The 24,473-nt window shown below is 35.3% G+C and overlaps 1 protein-coding gene and 1 non-coding gene across 2 annotated transcripts; one reads left to right on the top strand and one right to left on the bottom strand.

Annotated features, from left to right (window-relative positions):
- Positions 1–434: 434 nt before the first annotated feature.
- On the top strand, positions 435–506 carry Smp_tRNA_02362_Pseudo_TTA.1.1. Its single transcript has one exon. It is a non-coding gene (tRNA).
- Positions 507–1,178: 672 nt separating this feature from the next.
- Positions 1,179–12,645, bottom strand: Smp_132180 (serine/threonine-rich hypothetical protein; the record flags this gene model as incomplete). The annotated part of the gene is made up of 6 exons (XM_018789446.1): positions 1,179–4,878; positions 5,874–6,007; positions 7,170–7,303; positions 9,083–9,107; positions 9,858–10,837; positions 12,612–12,645. 6 exons carry the CDS (start codon positions 12,643–12,645, stop codon positions 1,179–1,181), a joined length of 5,007 nt encoding a protein of 1,668 aa, XP_018654889.1.
- Between the last annotated feature and the right edge of the window lie 11,828 nt (positions 12,646–24,473).

The following is a 24,473-nucleotide window of genomic DNA, read 5'->3' as shown; positions in this document are numbered from 1 at the left end:
AAAATGAGGAGCGCAGAAGCAATAACAGTAACAAATGCAACGAAAAGCCACATTACGTGTGCCTTACGCAATATGTGGTGGCCATTAGTACAGAAATTATAAATTTCTAACGGTCGCCGGGAAAAGATGTGGTTTAAACCCACAGAGTCACTAACTTTCGATCTAGGTTGTGTAGGAAGGTCTACGCCTCCTCATTCAAGCTTAACAGAAAACTAAATTTACTTAGTATTTTTTGTTTGAACCTTCCAAGTGATGTTTAGGACTGCAATTGATCAGTCCCTTATAGGCATATGTGCATACTGTTCGTACTGCCTCGATATAGCCTTAATTCACAAGCACTGCAAGCAAAGATGGATAGTGGCTAGCAGTGAAATCCAGGGTGCGCGTTTCCTCCTATTCGGGACTCGTCACTTGCACAAGCAAGTGGCTATTAGGACTCGGTAGCTAAATGGATAACGCGATGGCGTTTAGAGCGAAAGGTACTGGGTTCGAGTCCAAGAGCGGACATCAACTTTTAGATGCAGGTACATTCAGCTGACGAGTTCCAAATAAGATGAAACGCGCGTCCTGGATTCCACTGCTAGTCACTATCCATCTTTGCTTATTATTAAAGATAAGTGTTCCAAGTCTGAATGATAGAGCAATAAATTAGTTGCAGTTTAGCCGATGTTCTCATTCCTCTTATTCTCGGGTTTAGTATTATTACGTAGTTTATATTATTGAATTTATTTATATATTTTAGATAATATTCATCCAGTTTAGTTTGTCCACTGGTACTTTCATTCTGACTCCTTTTTGTTGAATTCCTTAGGCAATCCAATGTGGTGACGAGCCGATTTACGGTCAGTTTCAAAGCCTGAAAACCTAAGAATGAGGTAACACATTCGAGAAGATGAACTATTTTATTGGTCAAGTTGACAAATGGACGAAAAATCATGCCACAAGAGATTCGTTACATAATTAAAAAGCCTTTGAAATGAAATAAATATATCATAAAATGAAACTATAAAAATAGTTGATGTAGAATAAAATCCAATGATATGCACAAAATGAATCTTGGTATAGAATTGGAGAGCAATAAATATTATGTACAAGATTATACACGAAGTTCAGTAAGTATTGGAAGTTCTGATCGGTATTTAGTTTAGATGCTATTCAATGTTAACACTAAACTTAGTTTAATCATCAACAGTAAGATCAATTGAAATATCAGAAGATAATACAGGAACAGATTGGCCTAATATAGCAGCTGTAATTGGACCAGGAGCTTGTGGATGCAAATACTTTTCTTTTAGCCAAGGAGTAATAGGTTCAATTTTATTTACTGAGTGAGTTTTGTCGATGTTAGTTGAATTACATGAAGTAAGCAGAGTTCCTTCAAACGAAAGACTACTATTAGTGATCGGCATGTTATATATATTATTCATTGATTGTATATCTTTCGAAGCTGTTTCGCTACCATTTACAAGAATGGTCTGAGAAGTATCTGAAATATCAGAGGAAGTAGTGGATGCTTGTATTTCAAGTGTTGAGTGGTTAATTTTTTTAAACTTTCGTTTAAGTTTCGCAGCTCGTCGTCTATCAAGGGACATTATACAAGTATCTGGTTCGTCCGATACTTCATGATTTTCTTCGTTATTACAATGAGACACAATATCTTTAGTAGGAGAGTTAGTAATAGCCCTATCTGATAGGTAAATACAAACCTTTTTAATAGATTTTTCTTTCGACTGCTTTTTGCACATATCAGTAGATCCCATTAGCTTACTGATTTTATTATTAATGAAACTGAAATTATTACTAGACTTATTTTCCTCTAGAGGAGGACATGAATATCTTTGAGATTCAGCAAAGGCAACTCCGGAAATGGAATTAATTGCATGATGATCGCAAATAGTTTTAGAATTCATGGAAACTGGTTCGCATGAGTTTGAGGAAGTGGGTAGATCAAACTTCGAAGCTGAGACAGAAACACTTTCATCTAGCAAACCATTCAAATCGTGAGCATCTCGTGGAGGCTGAGATAATTTGGACTTAGAGTTCTGAGTATCAGAATTATTGGGAGAAATAGTAGGAGAAGCGCTATTCCCAGTGGTGTTATCTTTATCAAAAATGGATGGAGATGTATATGGGGGTATTTCAGCATGTTTATTACAAGTCTTTTGTAGTGAGTTTGATGAGTTTGGAATAACTGTATTACCAATCTCTGGAAATGTGATCGAATGATTTACTACAACTGAAGACGGACCTGAATAGCCGTTCTCCATTTGATTGGTATCGCATGCTGTCAAGTTCTTGAAAGTTGGTGTAAATGATATTTGTGCATTGTTTTGAAATAATGGATCATTATCTTGAGAGACTGTGAGTAAGCACTCAAGAGGTGATGAAATATCATCTGTAATCTGATAATCTTGATTAACATCTGTCTCACTATGGGCATTAAAATATTGTGTATCAACTGAATCGGCACACTTTTTTGATTCATGGTCACTTAAAATGGATGTAGGATGATCTTGACAAGGTTTATACAAATTTTGAACACATGATTCCACCAGGACTGCTTCTTTAGACGATTTTTCATTGATGTCTGTTAAATCAAACTCCGACCTACTGTTACTGACACAAGTAACTAAAGGACTATTTGCAGTAACAAAAGAGGATGGATCACTGTGTTTAGTTTCTCTGATGTCTGAGTTCAACAAATTTGAATTGTTTTTTATAGTCGACTGAGTAGGTAAACTTTTAGTAGTTGATAATTTTTCAGTAGTTCGATGACTGCAAAGATCTGATGATGCAAACGTAGATGTATTCGTAGTCCTATCAAATGGACGAAATTGGTCAGAAGGGTTGAGCATATATGTATCAGGTGCATAGTTAGGAGAATGATAACTGACAGTTTGAGGTACAGGAGATTCAACACTTAAATCTGAAGTAACATTGACCTGATCGCTAGACAACGTTTCACAAACAAAGTTATTGTTCAGTGAAAAATGACATGCATCAGCCTTATGGCTATTATTATTAACCATGGAAGGGAAATCTATGTTTTCGTTAGAACTGGGCATTTTAGTCGAAGTATCCTGAGAAAATGTCAGTTTTGAATAGACAAACTCTTGTGTATCACTGCTGAGAGAACTAACATTTTGATTTGTATGTTCCTGTGGTTTTGTTCGGACTACATGTTGAGTAAGAATAAAACTGGTATGAACTGGTGGCCAAGATGATAGCGAAGTTATGCCAGGTTCCTTCAGAAGTAAATGAGATGAATTATTTTTAGAACCATATGGAATACTTAAAACAGGACATGGTAACTTTAAATTTCTACATAGCCACTGACAATTCCAGCATTTACCAAGCGTCTTGAGAAGGTTTATCATTTCGTTACCAATAGATCTTAATTCTGCTTCATGCTGGCGTCGAGTCCAAACCTCAATTACATCATACTGGCCTTGCAGTGACGAAAAGAAATACTTTAAGTCAATATCAGCACGTGAGTTAACTTCAGTGGATAAACCTTTGTAAGCTGGAATCCAAGAGTTAGTAATGGATGTATAAGTCTGTGATAGTCGATTCTTGAAAGATAACACTTTTTCCATAACTAAATGAAGATGCCTAGTTACATCAATAGTTAGATATTCAAATAGACGAAAAGATGTTTCAACGAAGAGAGAGAAGTTAAACTTTGGTATAACAGTTGACAAATGAACTAATTTTTCTATATATTTGAGCGACTTGATAACCCATTGTTTGGAGTTTAGTAAAGTCAAGTTTTCATCATTGCAAGACATAATATTCCGACTGTAAAGTGGACCAAATAAGAATGCATTTCTTGTTAACTGGCGTAAACTATGGTATGTACGTTCCAATAGGTTTATCAGATTGAGAATATGAGGGTTAACCTCTTCAATAAATATGCGACCAATGTTATCTCGAGCAACAGCTTCTGATTCGAAAAGACGTGCGCGACCTCGAGCAATACGTAAATAAGGTAGTTGCTGAGTGTCGCTACAGTGAGTTTTTGAAAGTTCATATCTTGCTCTTAAACAGGCGCCAGCTGACATAAGCGATGCATAAGAATCACGTAATCTGCACAAACAAATAGATACAGCTTGATGTAAATGTTGCATGATAATGAACAAATTAACACATAACCGTTCATCCGACGGGAGATTGAAATTACAATGCACACTTGGCTTGGTACCAGTGAAAACATGAATGCAAGTGTTATAAAAAGAATTAATAAGCAATCCAAATCCCGCAATATGATAAATGGGCAAACCGATATTCGTTTCCAATATAGTTGTAAGTGATTTGGGAAGACAATCAGATAACTTTGTATACAACTCCAAGTCATGATGGCCATCATGTAGGTCATGAACTGATGAACTGTTTGTAGAATCGTTCTGGTTTGTTTGTATTATTGGTAACAACGAAAGCGCACTTGAAATTTGTCCATGTTTAATAGAGAAGGTTTTTGCAAAGTTTAAAATACGCTTCTTTGCATCTGGTTTAAAAATTAAATATGATAATGTATGGAGCAACATTTTTGGACAACAACTGTACCAAGTTTCATGTGACGGTAAACAGCTATACGTAACAGCTAATATTTCTTTCAAAATATTATCAGAATACCAGTGCACAATAAATAGTCGAGTAGATTTTGAAACAGTGCATGAATAGTGTGGTAAAGAAATCGATCTTAAAGGTGATAAACCAGTTGATGTATAAATATGAATATCACCTGAAGGTATTCTACGACAATAATGTCGACAATGTTTTAAAACATTTCTTAAAACTAATTGATTTTTACGATTTACTAGTAATAAATATAAAATTCGCAAAACATCTCCAAGTAACAAATGAGATTTCATTTCACTTCTAAAATAGAAAATTTAAAAGTAAAAAGTTTCTATTAGAAACTATCGGAATATCTATTTTTCAGTAAAGGAGACTTTTAGATTAATTTCTATAAGGTTATATGACAACGCTCACTCCGGTCGCTTAAAGCAAGACAGTGCAATGTTAGCAACTTCACTTTTAAATGGTTCATAAAAACTAGATTTTCGATTCATTTTTTTTCGTCAATAAAATTTATCTATTTGATTGAAGTCATTTTATTAATGTAAACCAGATATGAACATGTGGAAATTACGACTATAAAAATTGTAGACTACCTTAACTCATGGATTTTAAGCAATGGTAGAAAATTTTGGAAAATACACAGCTAACGAAACAGATATTATTCACAAGAGGATTATGTATCACTGGTCGCGAATAATTTTCCTTTTGGGTGGAGGGGTTGACTATGCTTTTAAGCTGGTAGTTTTTTCAATTGGTGTGACTAACCAGGAAATACCAATTACTAACACAGTATTGAAGTTAATTTCATATCCCAAATACAACCACCAACTTATCCGAGTAACTGATGAACCCTTCTTATATTGTGATACATAACTAAACGCTAGATAGTATCTGGTACAACATTTCTGTTTATACACCTACCGAAACAGTATTACGACTGAGATTTAGTATTGAAGTAACTTTTTCTGTGTTGTCATCTGACAGTTATTACATTAATTAATATTTACCATCTTAGTAAACAAGATCTTGTTCCTAAACAATGGTAAATATACGTGAAAAAATATAAAATTGCTGAAACTAAGATTGGTGACAGGACGATTTAAATAACAGCATAAAACACTGACATATTTGTCTAAGAAATTATCACTGATATATGATACAGTAATGTGATTATTCTATACAGAGGGATTTTCATTTGAAATAATAATAACAATTGCGATACATCACGAAAAATCAAACGAGCAAAGAAAGCCCTGTGAATTATCATAAACTAGAGAAAAAGAAAAGCTCACTTTTCATATCTTGATGCATAAGTATAAACCCAATGTGGAGTCTGTGATAATTTCGCTTCTGGGTCTCTATCGAAATCAAGTGAAGAAACTAATCGAAGTCCAGCAGAATCTTCCGTTGACCGCAATTTCCATTTCTAGTAAAATAATACAAGTAGGGGAGGAAAAAAGAAATATTGTTTAAAAAAGAAGAAAAGGAAAATCATATACACATTTTGATGAACAAGAGTTTGAAAAACATTTAACCATTCTATCCCCAAAGTGTGTTAGTAACAAGGCGAATGAGAAATATATGGATTTAGTCTTTACTTTTAAGAACTGTTAACTCCGCTTGTAGCCGCTCCAGTGGCTACTGCCCGTTCCAAGCCCGGATAAAAGAGGAGGGTTGTACATGGGGTTAGCAACCCCATCCCGTAGAAAACTAACTCGCTAAAAAAACGCTAACCAGAAAAATTTAAGGAATGTTACATCTACTGTCAGCGGTACTGACTTTGAGGATGTTTTGAGGAAAAAGTATCTGAAAGACTAACACACTGTCTGTAAGTATCAATCCCAAGGTTGGGCTTGGTAGTTTCGAATAAATCGAGCATTAGTTAGAGAGTTAAGAATAAATATATTTTAGTGTTATATCCGAATGGGTAGAAAATTTTATTTCTGATGTTTTGTGACAATGTGAGCCACTTCTTCGGTTATTTATTTACGCTGAGGAAGTGACTTAGACAAAGTCATGAGACATCGGAAATATAATTTTCTACAAATCGGGATATAACAAAAAAATATTTATTATTAGACACTGATTAAAAAAGTAGTATAATAAGGTGAGAAACAGGCAATTAAATTCTCAGTATAGGGTTATGGAGATTGTTGAGTTTCATTGAAATCATGAACGACTGAAGAGCTGGAAGTACTGAACGATCGTTTCACCCCTGTTTAACATACAGTAGCAATAATTCCGCTTTTATCCACTCTGTATGAATGCTTTGATATGGCAAAAATGTTAGGCTACTATGATGCTAATTTGAAGTGTGATAATTTTTCCCATAGATATATATCGTATAAACTTCATGTTTACTTTACCGATCATATGACATTGCACAATAGGACTGTAAATCAATTGTCCAATAATCATAAACGAGGTTCTAAACTTGTTCATGAAGTTGTATTTCAAAATATATCAAATTAACTACTTAGGCCTGTTTTTTATTCGATTATCATATGAAATTATTTTGTAGAAGTATAGTTAGCAATCGATAAACCATAAAGATGTTGATATCAAATGCAAAGAAACAGACCACTTACATAGTTGGGGGTAACTTGGGACCTGTATAATGTAGACGGTCTGGTTGTTTTCCGGAGATTCTTACAAAACTGACGAGATCGGTGACGAAGTTGATTGCTTTTAAGAGCACACGGATTTTTGTAATGTGGAGTGGCTGTAAGACAGAGTGAAATCATTGAGATTGATGATCAAGTTTTAGCCATTAGGGAGAAATAGAAAAGTTCGATGTTACATGTGGTGTAATACGCTTGTGGTTGGTAATCATTTTAAACACATTCTTACGACAACCACTGACTTTATTTTGAGTGTGTTTATATCATTATTCCAAAGTGAAGCAGGTACTGAGTGTTTACTCTTACCCAATTTATCTACAGTTCATTTGAACATTATAATCATTCATTATTTATTTTGAAACGTATCATTACCTTGTATTTTATGGATTTAATTGAGACCCACAAATTTCTTCGAGTGCCTCAGTTTTATTCTTTGGTACTATATGGATGTTTCAATTTATTATTAAAAGTCCCTTAATTAATGAGATCAACCTTATATCATACTTCACGAGTCTTACAAAGATTTTTTTGATTTATTAATCAAAATTTAAATACTTTTTTTGTTTTATTATTTTTATAGGACTAGGGGTTCAACTAAAACGTGTGCTATCAATCACATCCCTCTGATCACTTAATTAACCAGAACCACATAACACCAAGAGTATATTAAGTACAAAGTAAGCAGAAGTGGTCCCTACAGCATAAGTTATTCACTTATATAGAGTATCAGATTGTGTCTGTCTTCACAAGCTAACCAATCACAGAATACACTGACTAGGCACCAAATAAAAATTGCAGTAATGAATAAATGAAGTAAAGGTGGCATCTATTTTGACTATTTATAAGCGAGATGACATACAAAACACTGAATACATCTATTAGTCACTGATTACGGAACACTGAATAACGAGAAATATTGACCTTAAATAACGTCATACAGAACGAGAGGTCGCTCCCATTACTCTTGATGAAGTTCATAATGAACCGATAGAAAAATTATTGACTTAAATTAATAACATTTGTTTACAATATCATATCACTATATTTCATGAATTAACAACTGCTTTTACATAATTGGCTAGTGGTTAATAGCTGTGGTCACTTATAGGAGGATTAAAATAACATCAGTCCATTAAAATATATATAAGTATTCGTAAATAAATTAACAAAATTATCCCATTTTTTAAAAATATGTATGTACATATGACGAAAGTATTTTTATGTATATTGAAATACAAGAAATAACAATAACTATATAGAGAACTGTTGATTGTAGACATATGTCAGCTTCTTTCACAATAAGCTCTATATATGAGATAATTGTAATCAACTGCCAAAGACTTTAAATGTTATCATCCCAAAATTGATTATAGTGGTATAGATGAATCTGCTTATTATCTTTCTTTAAAAATTGAATACTGTAATTTTTATCCATTTTATTTGTTATGTTTACTTAGGTCTTCCGCTTTTCTTTTTGAAGTTTCCCACTATTGTTAGTACCTTTATATCTTATTTGTTGTATTTTTGATGTCTTCCCGTTCTGTACTGATAACTGAAGTGTGGTGAAAATTAAAATAATGCATATTTATGCCATGTAGAGGTTAAGAGACTACTGGAAGTAAATCGAGTGCGATTTAAATCAGAAACTTAGCATTTAATAATGGTACCTAGAATAATAAGTCGGAGCTACACTGATTGTCGGGTATGCAGAATGGAACTGCAGTGAATGTCGAGTTGTTCAATCCTTGGAATATGAGTGAAATTTTCATTTACAGTTCCACTAATACACCTTCCAAAAGCATGGACTATACCGTAACTACCTACATAGTTGGTTTCATCATACTAATGACAAAATATGCATAAAAATATTCATTACCTACATGGACCACATTTTTCCTCTTCATCCTAAAAATAAAAAGGACAAGATAAACCGTAAGGTTCAACAACTATACAACATAGTGGTTACAATATAAAAAACTAATAAAATAGCATACATCATTTCTCTTCATGACACAAATTTAGATTGAATATTATTAACCTTAATTGAATTTCTCAGCGAAGTATCACAGGAACGGGCGATAATCAGGATCCAGTTGATAAGTGGTGGTTCGACTCTGGCACAGCATAAAATTGAGATCTTCAGGAAATAGATTCTAATTTCATAGGTTCATGAAATAAGCGCACAGAAAAATAACTTTAAGAACAGACTGACAGAACAAATTTACGGCGCTTAACTAGAATTTCTAATCAGTGCATTTGGGCTTTAAAATAGGTCAACATCGAAACTGTTTTAAAAACAGCTGCTACATTTGGGCATCTGGGCAGTATCACAGCCCTCACACAAATCAAATGAGATTTGTGCGGCGCATATGTATCTGGTGCTTCCTTGTACCAATATTTATTTGTTCAAATAAAATAAATAAATAATGAGGCTAGGAAGTAATTAATCCCCACCTTCGGTGCTGCTTCAGAATAAAAGCTTCTACATAGTATTAAAAAAGGAAAATAACTTGAAACCGTCTGACGCTCCAAGACACTAAAACGCAATATGATAGCAAAAGTTTCAAAGATCTTTGATTTCAGGACTGATATTTGTTATGTTGTAAACGTTTACTGTTATGTCAAGTAATGGATAAAATACAAACACCAACTTACAGAAAGAATTTCAATTACATCTGATTCATTCGTAATCGGTGTATGGCTTTGAGATTCCTTTGATTGTGTGATTTTGTTCTCAGATTGTGAAGCGAAATCTTGTGTTGTCTTTTCTGATGGGTGACTTGGTTTGTTAACACTCAGATGACGTAATTGAGCCTTCGTCCGGGGCCGGTTCATATTACTTATCATCACGGTGTTATTTTTAGCAAGTATTGCAGATGGATTTAGAGTAAAATGGCTAGCATCTATCTCCATGTAACCGTGATCGGAAAGCTGACGAGGTGAAGTCTTATTAAACTCTGAGAAATTTGCTTGTTTGTCAGATAATTTTGATGGTGAACATAACTTCGACATTGCCAAGGCCAACTGAATAGGGTATCTTAGTAGTGTACATTTTTTATGAACATACTCTCGTAAAACGGGATCCTCGTTATATGACTCGCTAAGACCATTAGTTGATAAACTGAGAGGAATCGAAGGATAATGGTGAGTACCGAGAGGTGTTTCTTGAATAATGGTCATACGCCTAGACGAAACAGATAGTGAATGGAGATCCCCAATTTGTGAACCAGAGGTACGATTTACAGAAATATCACGAAAACATCTATTTTGATCTGAGGGAGTGTAAGACGTGGTTGGTGATCTATACTTAGAATTCATAAAATCAGCACTAGCACCAATTACATTTGATATACATACTGTCTGTGAAGGGCCTGGAGCAGGATTTGGTGAAGTCTGAATATCATTCCTGACTGATGAAATGGCTTTGCAAATACTTGTTTTCTGACTCAACAAGTTATCAGTATGATCACCATCATGAATCAGCATAGAACTAACGGTTTTACTGCTACTGATAACAGTTTCATTATCAAGGTGTACATGAGATGTCGATGAGTCATTAGCCTCAGGCTTGATTAATATTGAAATGTTACTGTCATTACCGTGAGACGCATTTCGTGTACGCGGAATTGTATCATCTAAAAGCGATAAGTAACGATACAAATATAATGAAAATCCTACAGACTAATAAACGGCTGAATATTGTGTAAATAATCAAAATTGTAAAGGAATATTGTGGAACCGATGTTCAACGTTCCTATCATACCGATATTTAAAATCAACCACGCTGTTCTTCTTTACTGAATAACCTCAAGTGATAAGTCTATGATGTTAAATCAGGTAACTGACTTTATAAAAAAAAAACCTGAAAATTAAGCGAGATAAATTTTCGAAGCTTGTGTTCAGCGGTTGTGTCAACTATCCAGAGATGAAACGATAGGGACTCGAACAGTACGGTCGAATTAATATCAAATATTCTTTCCAGTAGTGAAGTGTTTTTACTTCAGTCTAAAGTGCACCATATGAATGTGAACCACAGAGAAAGAAAATCTTTCAACTCAACAAATAAGTTATTAAAGCTTTTCGGGAAATTAGTGAGTCATGATTAACCTAGAGACTGATACAAATTTGCGTTAGACCAAGTAGCCGTAGCGGGACATAAGATGAAACTAATAGAATGAACAAATAATTAGGAATAATGGTAGTATCAGTGATACAGTGAAGGATGGAACATTTAGAACCTGAATCGAAAAGAAGGAATAGAGAGAAGTGTATGAAGATACTAGAACTGAAGGTTTAAGAGGGAATTAAAAAATGGATTTATTTGAGCCCCTGCAACTGATTTTGACATGTCACTCGACGTCCTCCTACCAAACACTGATAGTGGTTATCGAACAGACTTCCAGGAGACATACATAGACTCCAGCTTTCACACTTTAACACGCAGTGATGAAATTAACGGGAAGATGAAGTTACTAAAATGAACAATAGAGGTCAGAAATAAATGTAATGATATTAGACTCTGAATTGAGATTTGCTTTGAATGATCATATAAGTTTATGGAAGGATGCTATTCCATCTTTCGGTTCCATCATATTATAGGCCACTCTAGTGCATCGGGGTCAAATTACTGTGAATGTGTAATGCATGTCCTAACCACTCCAATTGATAAAGGCTAGACTGCGTATTTATATGTTATATGCGTTTAAATAGGATGCTTCACTGCCACAGTAATACAAAGCAAAGTACTGAGTAGCTATACTAGCTTCATGATAGGCAAACGGACAACTCATCTGATACACTGGTAGAGCAAACTGGCAAAAGTTCAACATTTTATACTTATGCCAGTACCCTGTTAATATGAGTCCACTATTACTATATATTGGGTGTCTATTTATGTGTGATAAGATTGAGTAACGGGTTTGAAGCCTATGCAGTGAATTGCAACAACAAATGCCAGGTCAGTTGACTATGCATGTGGAGAGGTTATGGATACATTGCATGATGTTTGGGTAACTAGTGGGTCACAAACTCGATCTATAGACAGTGTATAAAATGAGACTTCAGCTGGGATTAAGCAAAAAAACTAGACAGTCAGGATTATAGTCTGTATGACATCAATTACATAAGTATGTTCGGATATGATTAAATACTCGGAGTACAACTAATCTCAAATGAGAAGTCGGATACGACTAATAGATGTTTACTGGTTGTGTCAACTGGGATATGTTACGAAATATATTTTCTGAGCAAGCTTTGTTATTATTCTGACTGCTCTATCTCCAAACACTATTCAACTATATTGAAACTTAAAAGCATCCATCTGTTAGCTTCTGTACAGAAATGGCACTAGAGACTTGTAAAATGTACTACCAACATTAATCATCCTCATGAATTCAAAGACGTTAATACCTTGTGTTTGAATGGATTGCATGTCAACAACCATATTAAGTAAATTTTTCCCAGCAAATTTATTAAGGTTACCAGTGGGTAGGGATTTGTTAAGCAACAAAGTTTATGGTGATAAACCTCCGTCTCATTTTATCGGGGAGTGTACTAATTTCTGTGACCACTGTACACTATTTAACTCAAAGAATCAACATTATTGTAGGTAATAAGTTTGTGAATGTGGTAACGTCGCCCTATAGAATGGCATTAAATATTCTTTTATGAACCAGGTTAATCAAACCAAGATCATTTAAAAGAAATGTTGCATGCAACCAGGTATGTCATTCATATACAGAAGCTAATAGACGGATGCTTTTAAGTTATAATATAGTCGAATAATGTACGAGGCTAGATCAGTTAAAATAATTATGAAACTTGCTTAGACGGCACATGTCGCAGCATGTCACGCACACGCAGTCATACAATAGTTTTGGTGCTGAAGAGCTATAAAGTTCATCTACATGAATCACATAGATTTATTGGATACTGTCTTTCGAAAACTGTTAACTTCGAGAAAGATTTTTACTTACATGTAGTAAATATGATGTTGAATACATGGTAAAAAGTCCACAAATTTTTGTGAGAAAAATATTAGACCACATATACTGCATACAGATGTCGGGTGAGCTACTCAGGTTTTTATACTGCTTAGCATAACTAAACTGCAGCTCGTTTTAGTTTAATAACAAACTTGTCATCCGTAAGATGACATACGCTGAAGAACCTCAGCAACCAAATATCACACTTCAAACTAAACTCATGAATTAGGGATAATAAAATAGTCATCTTTACCAGAGTCGGTCAGACGAACAATGTGGAGATTAGGAAAGTTGAGTTAACCCAATTTTCCAAACGACATCAGCACAATGAAATTAATCCAGCAAGATAAGTAGTATATGGGTCGGAATAACTTTAATAGCAATGATAAGAAGAACTAACAGTGAGAACAGTTCCAGATAACAATAAAAGGTATGTATGAAGGTGAACGAAGACGAAGATCTAGAGGGAGACAAATAAGTGGATGCATACGAACCACTTCGTAACTGATATACTTTACAAACCAAATATTTATGGCAAATCAGTACAACGGAAATGATTAATAACACAGTCAGTTAGTTTGTATGGCAGTGGGTGAACGTCGCTTATCTGTATCTAGCCTCAGTGAAAACAACTTCGAGTGCAGCTAACTGTATCAATATTGGTTAATCACTTCTTCGTCTTGGAAACAAGACGTTTATGTGCATAGGAAAATTCAGCATTGTTATTCGACAGCTAGAACAGTAACACATACCTGGAAGAAGCCAAGTATACAAGCCTATACATGTCAACCAATCTGTAGTGAGAATTACGCTACATCTGCGCATTTACTCATGAAGAGCAACTAGAGTTGTAACGATACACCTAATTTCATCAGGAAACGATTTTTTCCCATACAAAACTCAGAATCCGTAGTTTGTATGAACAGATATGAGTCTACTAAGAACGGCAACGTTTAGTGTGATAAGATCGTGCCAAATATTGCACGGCACGAGTGCTGTAGAGATGTCTAGACAAAATAGCGTTATGGAAACTTTTCAAAAATTTTTTTCAGAAGTTATTGAGATTAAGCATTTCGCCAAAAAATGTCATGCACTGCCTTTGGTGTTAAAAAATATCAGGTTGGTATCTTCAGACTTGAGAAATAAAGGTATCCACATTAAAACAGCACGTTCATTGAAGTGTGCATCACAAATGCAAACGTAAGTGAAAAATAAACAAAATGTGCGCCACATTTTTGCGTAATGTAATAAGCATAAAGATAATCTATCAAATATCGTGCACACTTATGAAAATGAAGACCAAATGAAACGGTGGGTCTGCTAGCGCCTTCACAAAATCCAAAATACGTGACGAGCGATCATATGGTAAAGATATTAACAACAAACCTCTCTCAGATTTCACTAACGTTCGCAATGCATCGAAGAGATTGCGTGGGCGACCTGGTTCGGATGATGACATTTTCAAATTGAATTTGAGGCAATAATATGTCAACCACAAATCAAGTATGGTAGTCTTCTCATGATATAACTATTAGTAAATAATGTTATTGTCCTGTAAGGTTTTTCTTATAAGTTGTTTTATCTAGTTAGACATCATGATTTATTTGGCGGGTCTGATGACTTGTGCGTTGTTCTACACGATACTTAGAATGCCTTGGCTGTGTTTCTGTTTGTTGCGAAAATAATCAAGCCGTTTACGGTCCCTTTCATAACGTGTACGTATGCAGATGTGTGCGCATAAGTCGATGAGACTCCTGAATTTGTGCAGCTCATCATCAGTCATAGAAGTCACTTGTTTTCATCGTATTTTCTAGGTATTATTGCCTTACCAAAGTTACTCATACTGTCTCACCCTGTAAATGGCACTTAGAAGTGCTGTACTGCCTGAAATATACTCGTCAAACTTATCCCAGTCATCAAAACGTCAGTAATCAAATATAACTTATCCAAAAGTATCTTATCAACTAGATAACAACAGACGTTTCTTAGTCTGCAGTGTTATTTCGACCGTGATTTGTCTTTATAAACCGATTTAAATGCTAGTGTATAACTTGTCTTATACTCTTATGTATGAATGTAACTCAATACTTTTTCCACGTGGAAAGAAATAGTCAAATAGGGAGTGGACATACTCAACCTCCTATTATATGTATTACTTAATGTCGTTTCTATATATGGCATCCATAGTCTGATGCAGTACCATAGAAAGACTTAAATTTGAAATGACAACTATTGTTACTGTTCTTGTTAAGAACCATGATATTAATCATAACTGAGATGCAAATAATGTAACAGCTTAAACCTTTGTATACCAGTTTCTTAAAAACTTTCATGTTTCTAAAGATTAAGAACTCTGAGAAATCAATACGTTTGGCCTAGTATGTATGTACAATCAAAACTATTGGATGAGAAAAATTATTAAGGATAACTTCTTGTTCATTGTGAATTTTTATACTACTGTAAATTCTCATTAACTTTTAGATTTCTAGTGCATCTCCACTCCCGCTTTCCCATGGTCCTTTGTCTGAATGGATCTTATAAAGTGTCTAAAACGTGGTAGCAACACATCTTAAGGCGTGAGCCAGTGCTTTACTGAAATTTTCTCATCATTACTGCTATATTTGAACATTATCTTTGTTCGATATCCTATTGCGCAAACATTTTGGAAAATTTGATAAATCCGAATCTCTGGCTTGCGCGTCGTCATCAGAAAAACCACCACTGACATTTAGTCAAATACCATGTAAGCAAACGTTACTGGATGGTCAGTGCTGCTGTTAGTGCATGGTCCACACGATGTGGACGTTTGTTTATACTAGCTGACATCACATTGAATTACACGACGTGAATCGCAGACGCGAGCAGCGTCTTATTAACTTTTTCGTTCTAAAACAATCAATGTAGAGCAAAGGCATTCGTTTGATTATTCGCAAGTTCTTCCTATTTGTTTGTACATGTCAATGTCTAGCAGATGACAAGAAAATTAAAAATCCGTATATTTAATACGGCAAAAATAAACTTGGAGGATTTCTGGTTTTGGCTTCCTGTGAATGATGTCTGATCTGTAGAAAACGTCTATTACTAATGGGAAACACTAAAAGCAGTAGAGTGAGGCGGTTCGGATGAACTTTTTATGTATCTATGCACGAAGAGTTGATACTTTTTTATACGCTCATTATTATACCTCTTGAGATATCCTTTGTTGGGGTAACTAAGAGTTCGGCACTATACTACATTCACCTTGGATTCAATTGATAAAAGCAAGGTCAAAGCACTTCGTCAATTGTTTTTTGGAGGGTTTTAAATCAATATAATGGAGTGAGGGAAATAATTATCAGGATATCCATCTGGAAATATTTTAGTACAATTGTTTAGGCAGTACGTTGTTTGCCTCATAAACTCAAATCTCCTTGAAGATAATTTATGTGAAAACAAACCTGTTAAAAAATATCATGGGACAAAGCATTATGACTGGAGTCGTCAGTCTAATTTCACATCATAGTCTTATCTTGCCAAGTGTAACAAAAGTAGCAGTAGCAATTATTGGAAGTAGCTTTGGATTCCGATATCACCAAAAAAAGTAGCTTTTACATTACCTTTTCGATATGGATTATCAGTGAACAGTTCCTTACACTGTGTTACATTCATTTGCCAAACAAACTGCCCCCTATTTCTGTGACATCTAAACGAGGAATCACTAGCTGTTCTAGTGGGGTACTATAATCCATTTTCGTATTGTAAGAAAGCGGGACCGTACTTAACAATAGTTTTCTCGAACCTGTTGTGTTCTGTCAGTTTCGTTTACTCTATTGTACATAGTTATTATTCCCCTCATTATGAACACAAAACACTGATCAACCGTTTGTCCTCAAAGCTTCATCTTAAATACTTATGGATAATCTGTAATCTGTTTTATGATGTAGGAGAGTTCGTTGTTCGAAAATACTAGTCATGCTACTTGCAGCAAGCCCCCATATTTAATTCTACGTAGAATTCGGTCACTTTTGAGTTTTAAATCCATACTCTATGATAAACATTGTGTAAAACACAAACTAGAGATCGTAATTTCGCATCTAATACTTACTTTTACCCCACTTTTAAGAACAGGAATTATAATAAGATCAATATATTCAATATGCTTCTGGTATTTCACATTTTCGGTACAGTGATATGCGTTCTTTGTGGTCATAAATTGCTCAAACTTTTGATCCTTGAAAACTATATTCATGATTGATTTGCTTGTTTGTTTATAAATTATTATCACTATCTAAAGAAACATCCACATAAATTTAGTTGTCTTCACAAGGATATTTTGACGTAAAATTATATTCAAGCTCAGTACATATCGGTTCAAACTTTACCACTTCGATAATAAGCGATCTCCAATCGAGTCAATGTATTTCACCTTCAAAATAAATTTTGTGGTTTGTGACATCGATAAAACTAAATTGAATGAAAGCATAGAATTAAACAGTGTACTTTGTCTAACCCCCAAGACTGTTGACAACGTACGCTAATTATGGTAATTAAGACGTGATTTAATTCAGATGAAACACATACAGATGTTAGTTAAATAGTAGCTGAATTACATGTACGTCTTGGTATATTTAACTGATGGGTTTTTACTGCCGGCTTATCTGTATTAAATTAGTACTGCTAATTGATTTAAACACCTTTGCCATTACGTTGCCTCCGGTGAGATAGTGATTGAGTCACGACACAAAGCGTTATTAAATACGGTTTTTGGTAAAACAGGCTTGCTCCCTAGACAGTTAGAGACAGAACGGACGATAACTTAATGCATAGGTATGTGTTAGAATCAAATGAAAGTCAAGAGTGTATATATGAGTCATCACACGTGTATATGAAAAATATCCTGAACCAAAAATGCAGGACCTAGCTTGAACGACACAAGGTCACTAGACAAAGGTAAAGATATTCATAAACGCATACGCGTACACAGACAAGAGTTCGTAATTACTTGTGTGTACAAAATAATTTATAAATTCATACATTAGGTAGCTTAGCATTTATCTCATATCTTTTTTAACATTACTGAGAAATAAAGGTTCTCAGAATAACGGGAAAGAGTGGAATGGTTATCGAGCAAAGTAAGCAATGAGCTCAACTGGAGTTGGATACTTTCTTGTGACCTGATATTACGATTCTCACTTCGATGCTAAAAGCCATTCGTCGGGCGCTTTGAAGTGACTTCGGTACGTGAATTTAGATGCAGTACCTTTCAGATACATCTTCAGAGGATTATGTGTAGACTTGAATATTTCCGTAGTGAAAATTGGAATATATGACAACGTTGCCGGTCAGATCGTAATCGGGCTAAACTTTAATATACGTATTTATATGGAAATATTAGGTCAGCCCAGACAATTCTTGAATCAATGATCTCTTTTCCATGAATCCATTATAAAGCTGTACGACTATATATATATATATATATATATATATATATATGAAACCTCTTGTTGATGTATAATTTCCGTGAGCACATATGAACAAGGAATAAACACGATGGTTTGGTAGAAAGATTGTAATGTTAGATTATGTAATATGAATAATAAAAATAAAAAATTGTGTCCAAATAGAAAACATTGTAAAATTAATCATTTAGCAACGGATGATCAAAATGTCTTGGTTACAATAGTTATAAAGGTAATATAGGGGTAAAAATGAAGTGATATCTAGAACAAATTCACGGATAAAATCATGAGACATATTAATAAAGAGAGGGTGGGATATTTCCAAATACGAAACGAAATAACAATAGTTTGAGACCAAGTTGACGATAACGACATGAAGTACTTCTGATGACACTATTGCAAGAGATCTGTAAGTTAAGAATTTTAAAGCTATACATTGCATTATCGCGTGATGCTGCTGAGACATTGAAATGAATGCTCATATTAAGATTCTTCGAAGTATTTAAACGAGTGATTTTATATGAGACGACTTCCAAATCAACTTGATTTTCTTTATTGTCACTACCAAGCTTTACTGGTAGGAATCAAACATTACTTCAATATAATGGCGCTTGTGTAGTTTATACGAATACCAGCTGAAAGCATGCGACGGATTCCAATCTGGATTTTAAAAGACCCTGGAGGAAAGCTGTGTGCTTAAAAGTAAATTGCCAACTAAAGTTGATACCCAACCAAATCTTTATTATGTACACTCTTGCATACAATAGCAGCATAACCTTAAGAAAAACCGCTTCCCAAGTAACTGCATCACATTTAAATTTTTCAGATATGTATTATTTAATGAAGGACAGAGCGAGTATGATTTTTATGCAATCAAGTTATTTGAAAATAAACTATATTGATCAGTGTTTACTTTTAGAAAAATCTAAAATAGGACTGCTGGTCATGATAAAAGCAGTAGAGCATTACAATTAACAAACATATATAAGATATGAAATGGCTGAAGCAAAAAATAAAGGAAGCAGTAGCGACAATAAGACAGAATATAGATTAGGCTGGATCCTTTGAAAATCAAATAGGAACGGTTACTTCCACGTACCTCGCTGAAGCTTCACTGTTTATCAGAACGAAGCTTCTACGAATAATAAGACATACGCGGTTATATGAAGGAACAAATTACCTTAAATTAAGGATAGTTACTTCCAGAGACACTTGCCTATCATCTAACGTTACTTTATCTATCGAAGATTTCACGTAAGTGGTAGCAAGATCTGATGACAACTGCCTCAATTTAGTATTATTTATTTTCAGATGGTTGTGGAGGTTTTATTAACGACTCACCATTAATAGATGACTAGACTACTTTGCAGTTTATCTCAGACTGTCATTCAATACGTTGATTTTATCTGAATTGAAAATGTGAGATTCCTGGTCGAAACAAGTAAAATTCAGTAACATGTACAGAGAAAACTTTGCAAACGTACTTAGTCTTAGTAGTTTAGGTTAAGTAATGAGAATGTAGATATCTATCATGAATGTGTACAACTAATGAGAAAATAAGATTGAACATTATTAAACCAAATCAGGCACATGCCACAAAATCAACAAAGAAAGGTCCCAATGATACGGAATTGGGACGATACCTAATATGTAGCTTGAGGTTTAACTATTAATCATAGAAGGCATGGCGTTATAGGTGTTGCACCAAAGATGTTTTACGAGTGTGAAAATGTGGTACTGCTCTGACTTACGATAATTCATAACATATAAAATGTTATCCACAACTACTTTAGTGTATACGGTATGAGAGATGATCCACACATAGCATTTAACCACCTACATTGAAACCACAGGGAGATGATGATCGAGTGTCTACACATGCCCTACTTCATAAAATGAGCAGTACTTTCTGACTTTAAGCATCATTGTTGAACGTTATAGCTATCCTCGCTTTGAATAATAATGTTCATCTATTTATCCCCTTTATTGGCTTCAGATAATGTGGAACGGACTCATCTTATTTCTAGATTGTTTGGACATTAATTTCACTCAGTTTATATCCTCTCGTTATTTACCGCTTATTCAATCTGATCGCTAAAAATGCTTTCGTGTTGGAACAATTCATCATGGCACTCAAGCGCATGAAGAGTACATGTGCTCAGGAAAATTATATGATCATAAAATATGTCATGTGGTAAGACACTATACTGACGGTGTTGACTGAAACAATCAAAATTAAGATGGAGCCCCATACATTACTGCTCGAAGTCAAAAGCCCATATAATTTTATCAATCAGATAAAAACTGCCAATATTTAACCAGAAAAATGTTTGAAATTGACGAGAATGTAAACTATGCAACCAACGCACAACGTAGTGCTTTAGCTGAATCAAAGGAAATAACCTGCTCCTAAAGTAGACTGTGTACCAAAGCAGCTGATGTTATTCGCTGTATGCTTAAAGATGATATAAAGACGTAGCATTTTCGCCTTAAATCCTGAATTTCAGCGGTAAGGTTTTTAGGTTAGTAAACAGAGCGGCAATAAAGCATTATGGTTTGTGACAACCACCCTACAGAATCTTAACCCTTACCTACAACTCTGGTGAAACTTTTGTTGTGTAAATTTAACGTTATTCTTATTCCATTGCGAATAATTCAGTGTGTAGAGTATGATTAATCATAGGAAACAACCACCCCACTGTAATTTTACTATTCTCGACTATCGATACTCTCAAAATCCAACGTTTTGCCGATAGGTTGATTGACCCCTTAAAGTTGTCAGTTCAATATAATTTTACAAATCATATGAGTTATCATACTATTGAGAATGCGTACACAACAATTGCTGTGATCATTACTTCGATGTAACTTCGACGCAACCATAAATAGATGATTGAAAAACTGCCCCTGTATCTAAAAGTAAAATATCCTCAGAGTTAATTTGTCATTTGAAATAAGTCTGCTATCCAATGTACTTACACAGCAACTCATGAACATTCTAACGCACAAACCAATTAACGCGCTTTGATTTTCATTTCAGATTTCTATAGTATTGCCAGGAGGTCTCCTGCCCAAGTCATTCCTCTTCTGGTATGCTTCTACGAGTGTCCAGTACTATCTTGAATGGGTCAATTGAAGGTGAGGACGCCACGGCTTCGGGTAATAGGTTTTAAAAATTGATGGCTTTAAATAGTCCAAACGGCATTGGATGGAATAGAAAAACCTTTCATTTAACGGGCTCCCATATCTAGTAGCAGTAGATCACCAATACTATTAGTCAGGAACCTAGATATTTTATTGATAAAAGAGGAAAAAGAAATTGGTAAATCATAGTACGATACAGTCCTTAGTCATTAAGAATGTGTCAAGTTTTCTCTCTAAGGACTCCTGGAAAGTGGCTTAGATTAACTCAGGTGCTAGCGAATGACAGCATTCGACTACTGTTATAAAGTAGAATGTGTGTCTACAGTCAATTCTGCTGTGTTGTGTCTCCAGTTTCTGGGTGCTATTCTTTAAGTTTTTATTGGGACTAGGCCTAAGTAGGTGTTTAAGGGTATGTCCAGAGGTATCAAGGACGCTGCAGATCATTAGGTCACCTCTAATAGGCTTGTACTCTAATGGGTAAGGATTGATTGATTGTAGGCATTCTTCATAAGGCTTGAATTTGAGTCTCCGAACTGATTTCGTGGCTCGCGGCTGGATATGTTCTAGAGTGTCCTCATACTTTTGGAGTGCGGGAGGAAATGCTATGTTTTCGTACTTTAAATGAGAACGAATAAAACTATTGATGATTGGGATGAAAGTTATTTCGTCGAACTAGCCAAAAATGCGCTTCGACATTACGGTAGTGGTAAATAAATCCACAAAATCAATAGTTCTGAATGTGTCAGACATTGGACGCGGACCATATTATTTTTAATAGACTCACTTAGTTGAAGGTGCTCGGTCATGCATCCGCAACAGATCACGAGTGGGAACGACGTGCTCAACATCCCCTGCAGTAGTTAGCCAGGTTAGATCAGTTGGTCCACGATATATTGGTAATCTAACAAATATATCTTCGAACCTTCTATCTTTTGGTGGGTACGATCCATAATAGGTGTTACTGGTTAAAGCGTTGTCAAACTCTGATTACCTGTGTCATCTTCATCACCAGTGCAAGGCTTGTTGAAAAGGCACTATTGTCGCAGTCAGCGTAAGACTTGAAATCTTAGCATGCCAACACTGTGAAGTCTCTTTCAAGCTGGTACACCTTTAGAGAGTAGTTGTCAACGTTGTAGCTGTAGTTTGCAACATGTCTCAGATAGACTAATTCACGCTTTGAAGTGTTAAAGGTAAGTTTGTTGTTATCTGCCTCACTTTTTAATCGAGTCAGATACTCCTGAAGTACCAGTTTGTCCCCTTGGTTGCGTATCACTCTTTCTAAAGTTTCTCATCATCAGCAGAGTGTAATCAATCTGTGGATACCTGTTGTGGAAGATCGTTTATATAAACCAATAAAAGAAGAGGTCCTAGCATTCGACCCTGGGGGAGCTCACATGGATATTCCGTAGCCTGAGGGAAAATAAAGTTAAATCTAACCTTTAAATATCTATTGTTTAAATATAAAGTGAAACAATCAATTGAAGGTGATTTGATACCTAATCGTTTGAGCTCATTGACAAGACATATGCAGTCGACCCCGTCAAAAGCTTTTGTGAAGTCAAAGTAAATGACGTCAAATTTCTCTTTGAAATCAGGGTTGGTTGTCCGTCTGTCCGCCGCAGTCGGCAGGTTAGTTATACAAGTCGTGTATACTGCCGCATGACAAGGACTCTATGATTATTGAGGGTATGGAGAGAAGTGCTACCGGTCGGTAGCTTGAAGGTTCTCTGCGTAGACCTCCTTTGAAAATTAGTGTGATATGAGCCAGCTTCCAAATTTCCAGCAATGTGTCTCGGATCGGCGTGTGTGAGAACATCACGCTAAGCATTGTTGCTAGGATTAAAGCTGATTTACTCAGTATAACAGAATGGACCATATCCAGACCAGGAGAAGTTTCTTCTTCAGGTGCTGCAGGTTCCGGTACATCAAGTCAGTGCTCAGGTTCACTTCGCAAAGTCCTGTGGAGTTGCAGATGAAGCATTGGTAAATAAAGTTAATGTGAGTCAGTTGAAACGTCCGAGAGTACTGTTCGGCCAGAAAGTTAGCGGCGTCACCGTCGTCGTTAGTCGGGCCATTTGTAACTAGCTACTGGGAAACCCCAGTTTTGGCTTGTCGAAGGGAGGCTGCATAACGAAAGAAGCTTTCCGGATTGAGGACAAATTTATCGATAAGCTCACTTTGGTACCAAAGCCTGTCTTGTCTTTTTGCCTTTGTACATATGTATTTTATTTATTTTTATTTCCTGTGTGTGTTGTTGTCATCAGTTCGTTTGTATATCGCCCAGCAGTGTCTTTTGCGTCTTAACGAACGAAGAGTGCGGTCCTTGATGACTGTAGTTTGCCTGTAGATTTTGGCGAACATTTGAGTGGCAGGCTGCCTTGTAGCGCATACAATTTTGTGCAGTAAGAAATTCCAGTGAGCACCCACATCGAGTTGAAGGGGAGCTTCCCAATCCACTTGTTGTAGATTGTCATGTAAAGCTGTCACATCCAACCGTTTGAAATTCCAGCGCCTGTTGTTGGTGGGGTGTCTTAGCTCAGTTTTCCTGATAAAATTGAAGGCTATGACTGTGTGGTCGCTCCTCTGCATGGAAGCCCGAATTAGAAGGTTGTCGACTATAAATTCTTCATTTGTAAATACTCAGTCTGAGAGTGACGGCGATTGACTGCTTCTCCAATGAGTTGTCAAATTCACATTTTCAAATA

This window comes from Schistosoma mansoni, chromosome W (genome assembly GCF_000237925.1).
Source record: "Schistosoma mansoni strain Puerto Rico chromosome W, complete genome".
NCBI lineage: Eukaryota > Metazoa > Platyhelminthes > Trematoda > Strigeidida > Schistosomatidae > Schistosoma > Schistosoma mansoni.
Note: the sequence above shows the minus strand (reverse complement) of the source record. Positions and strands in the feature narration are given on the sequence as shown.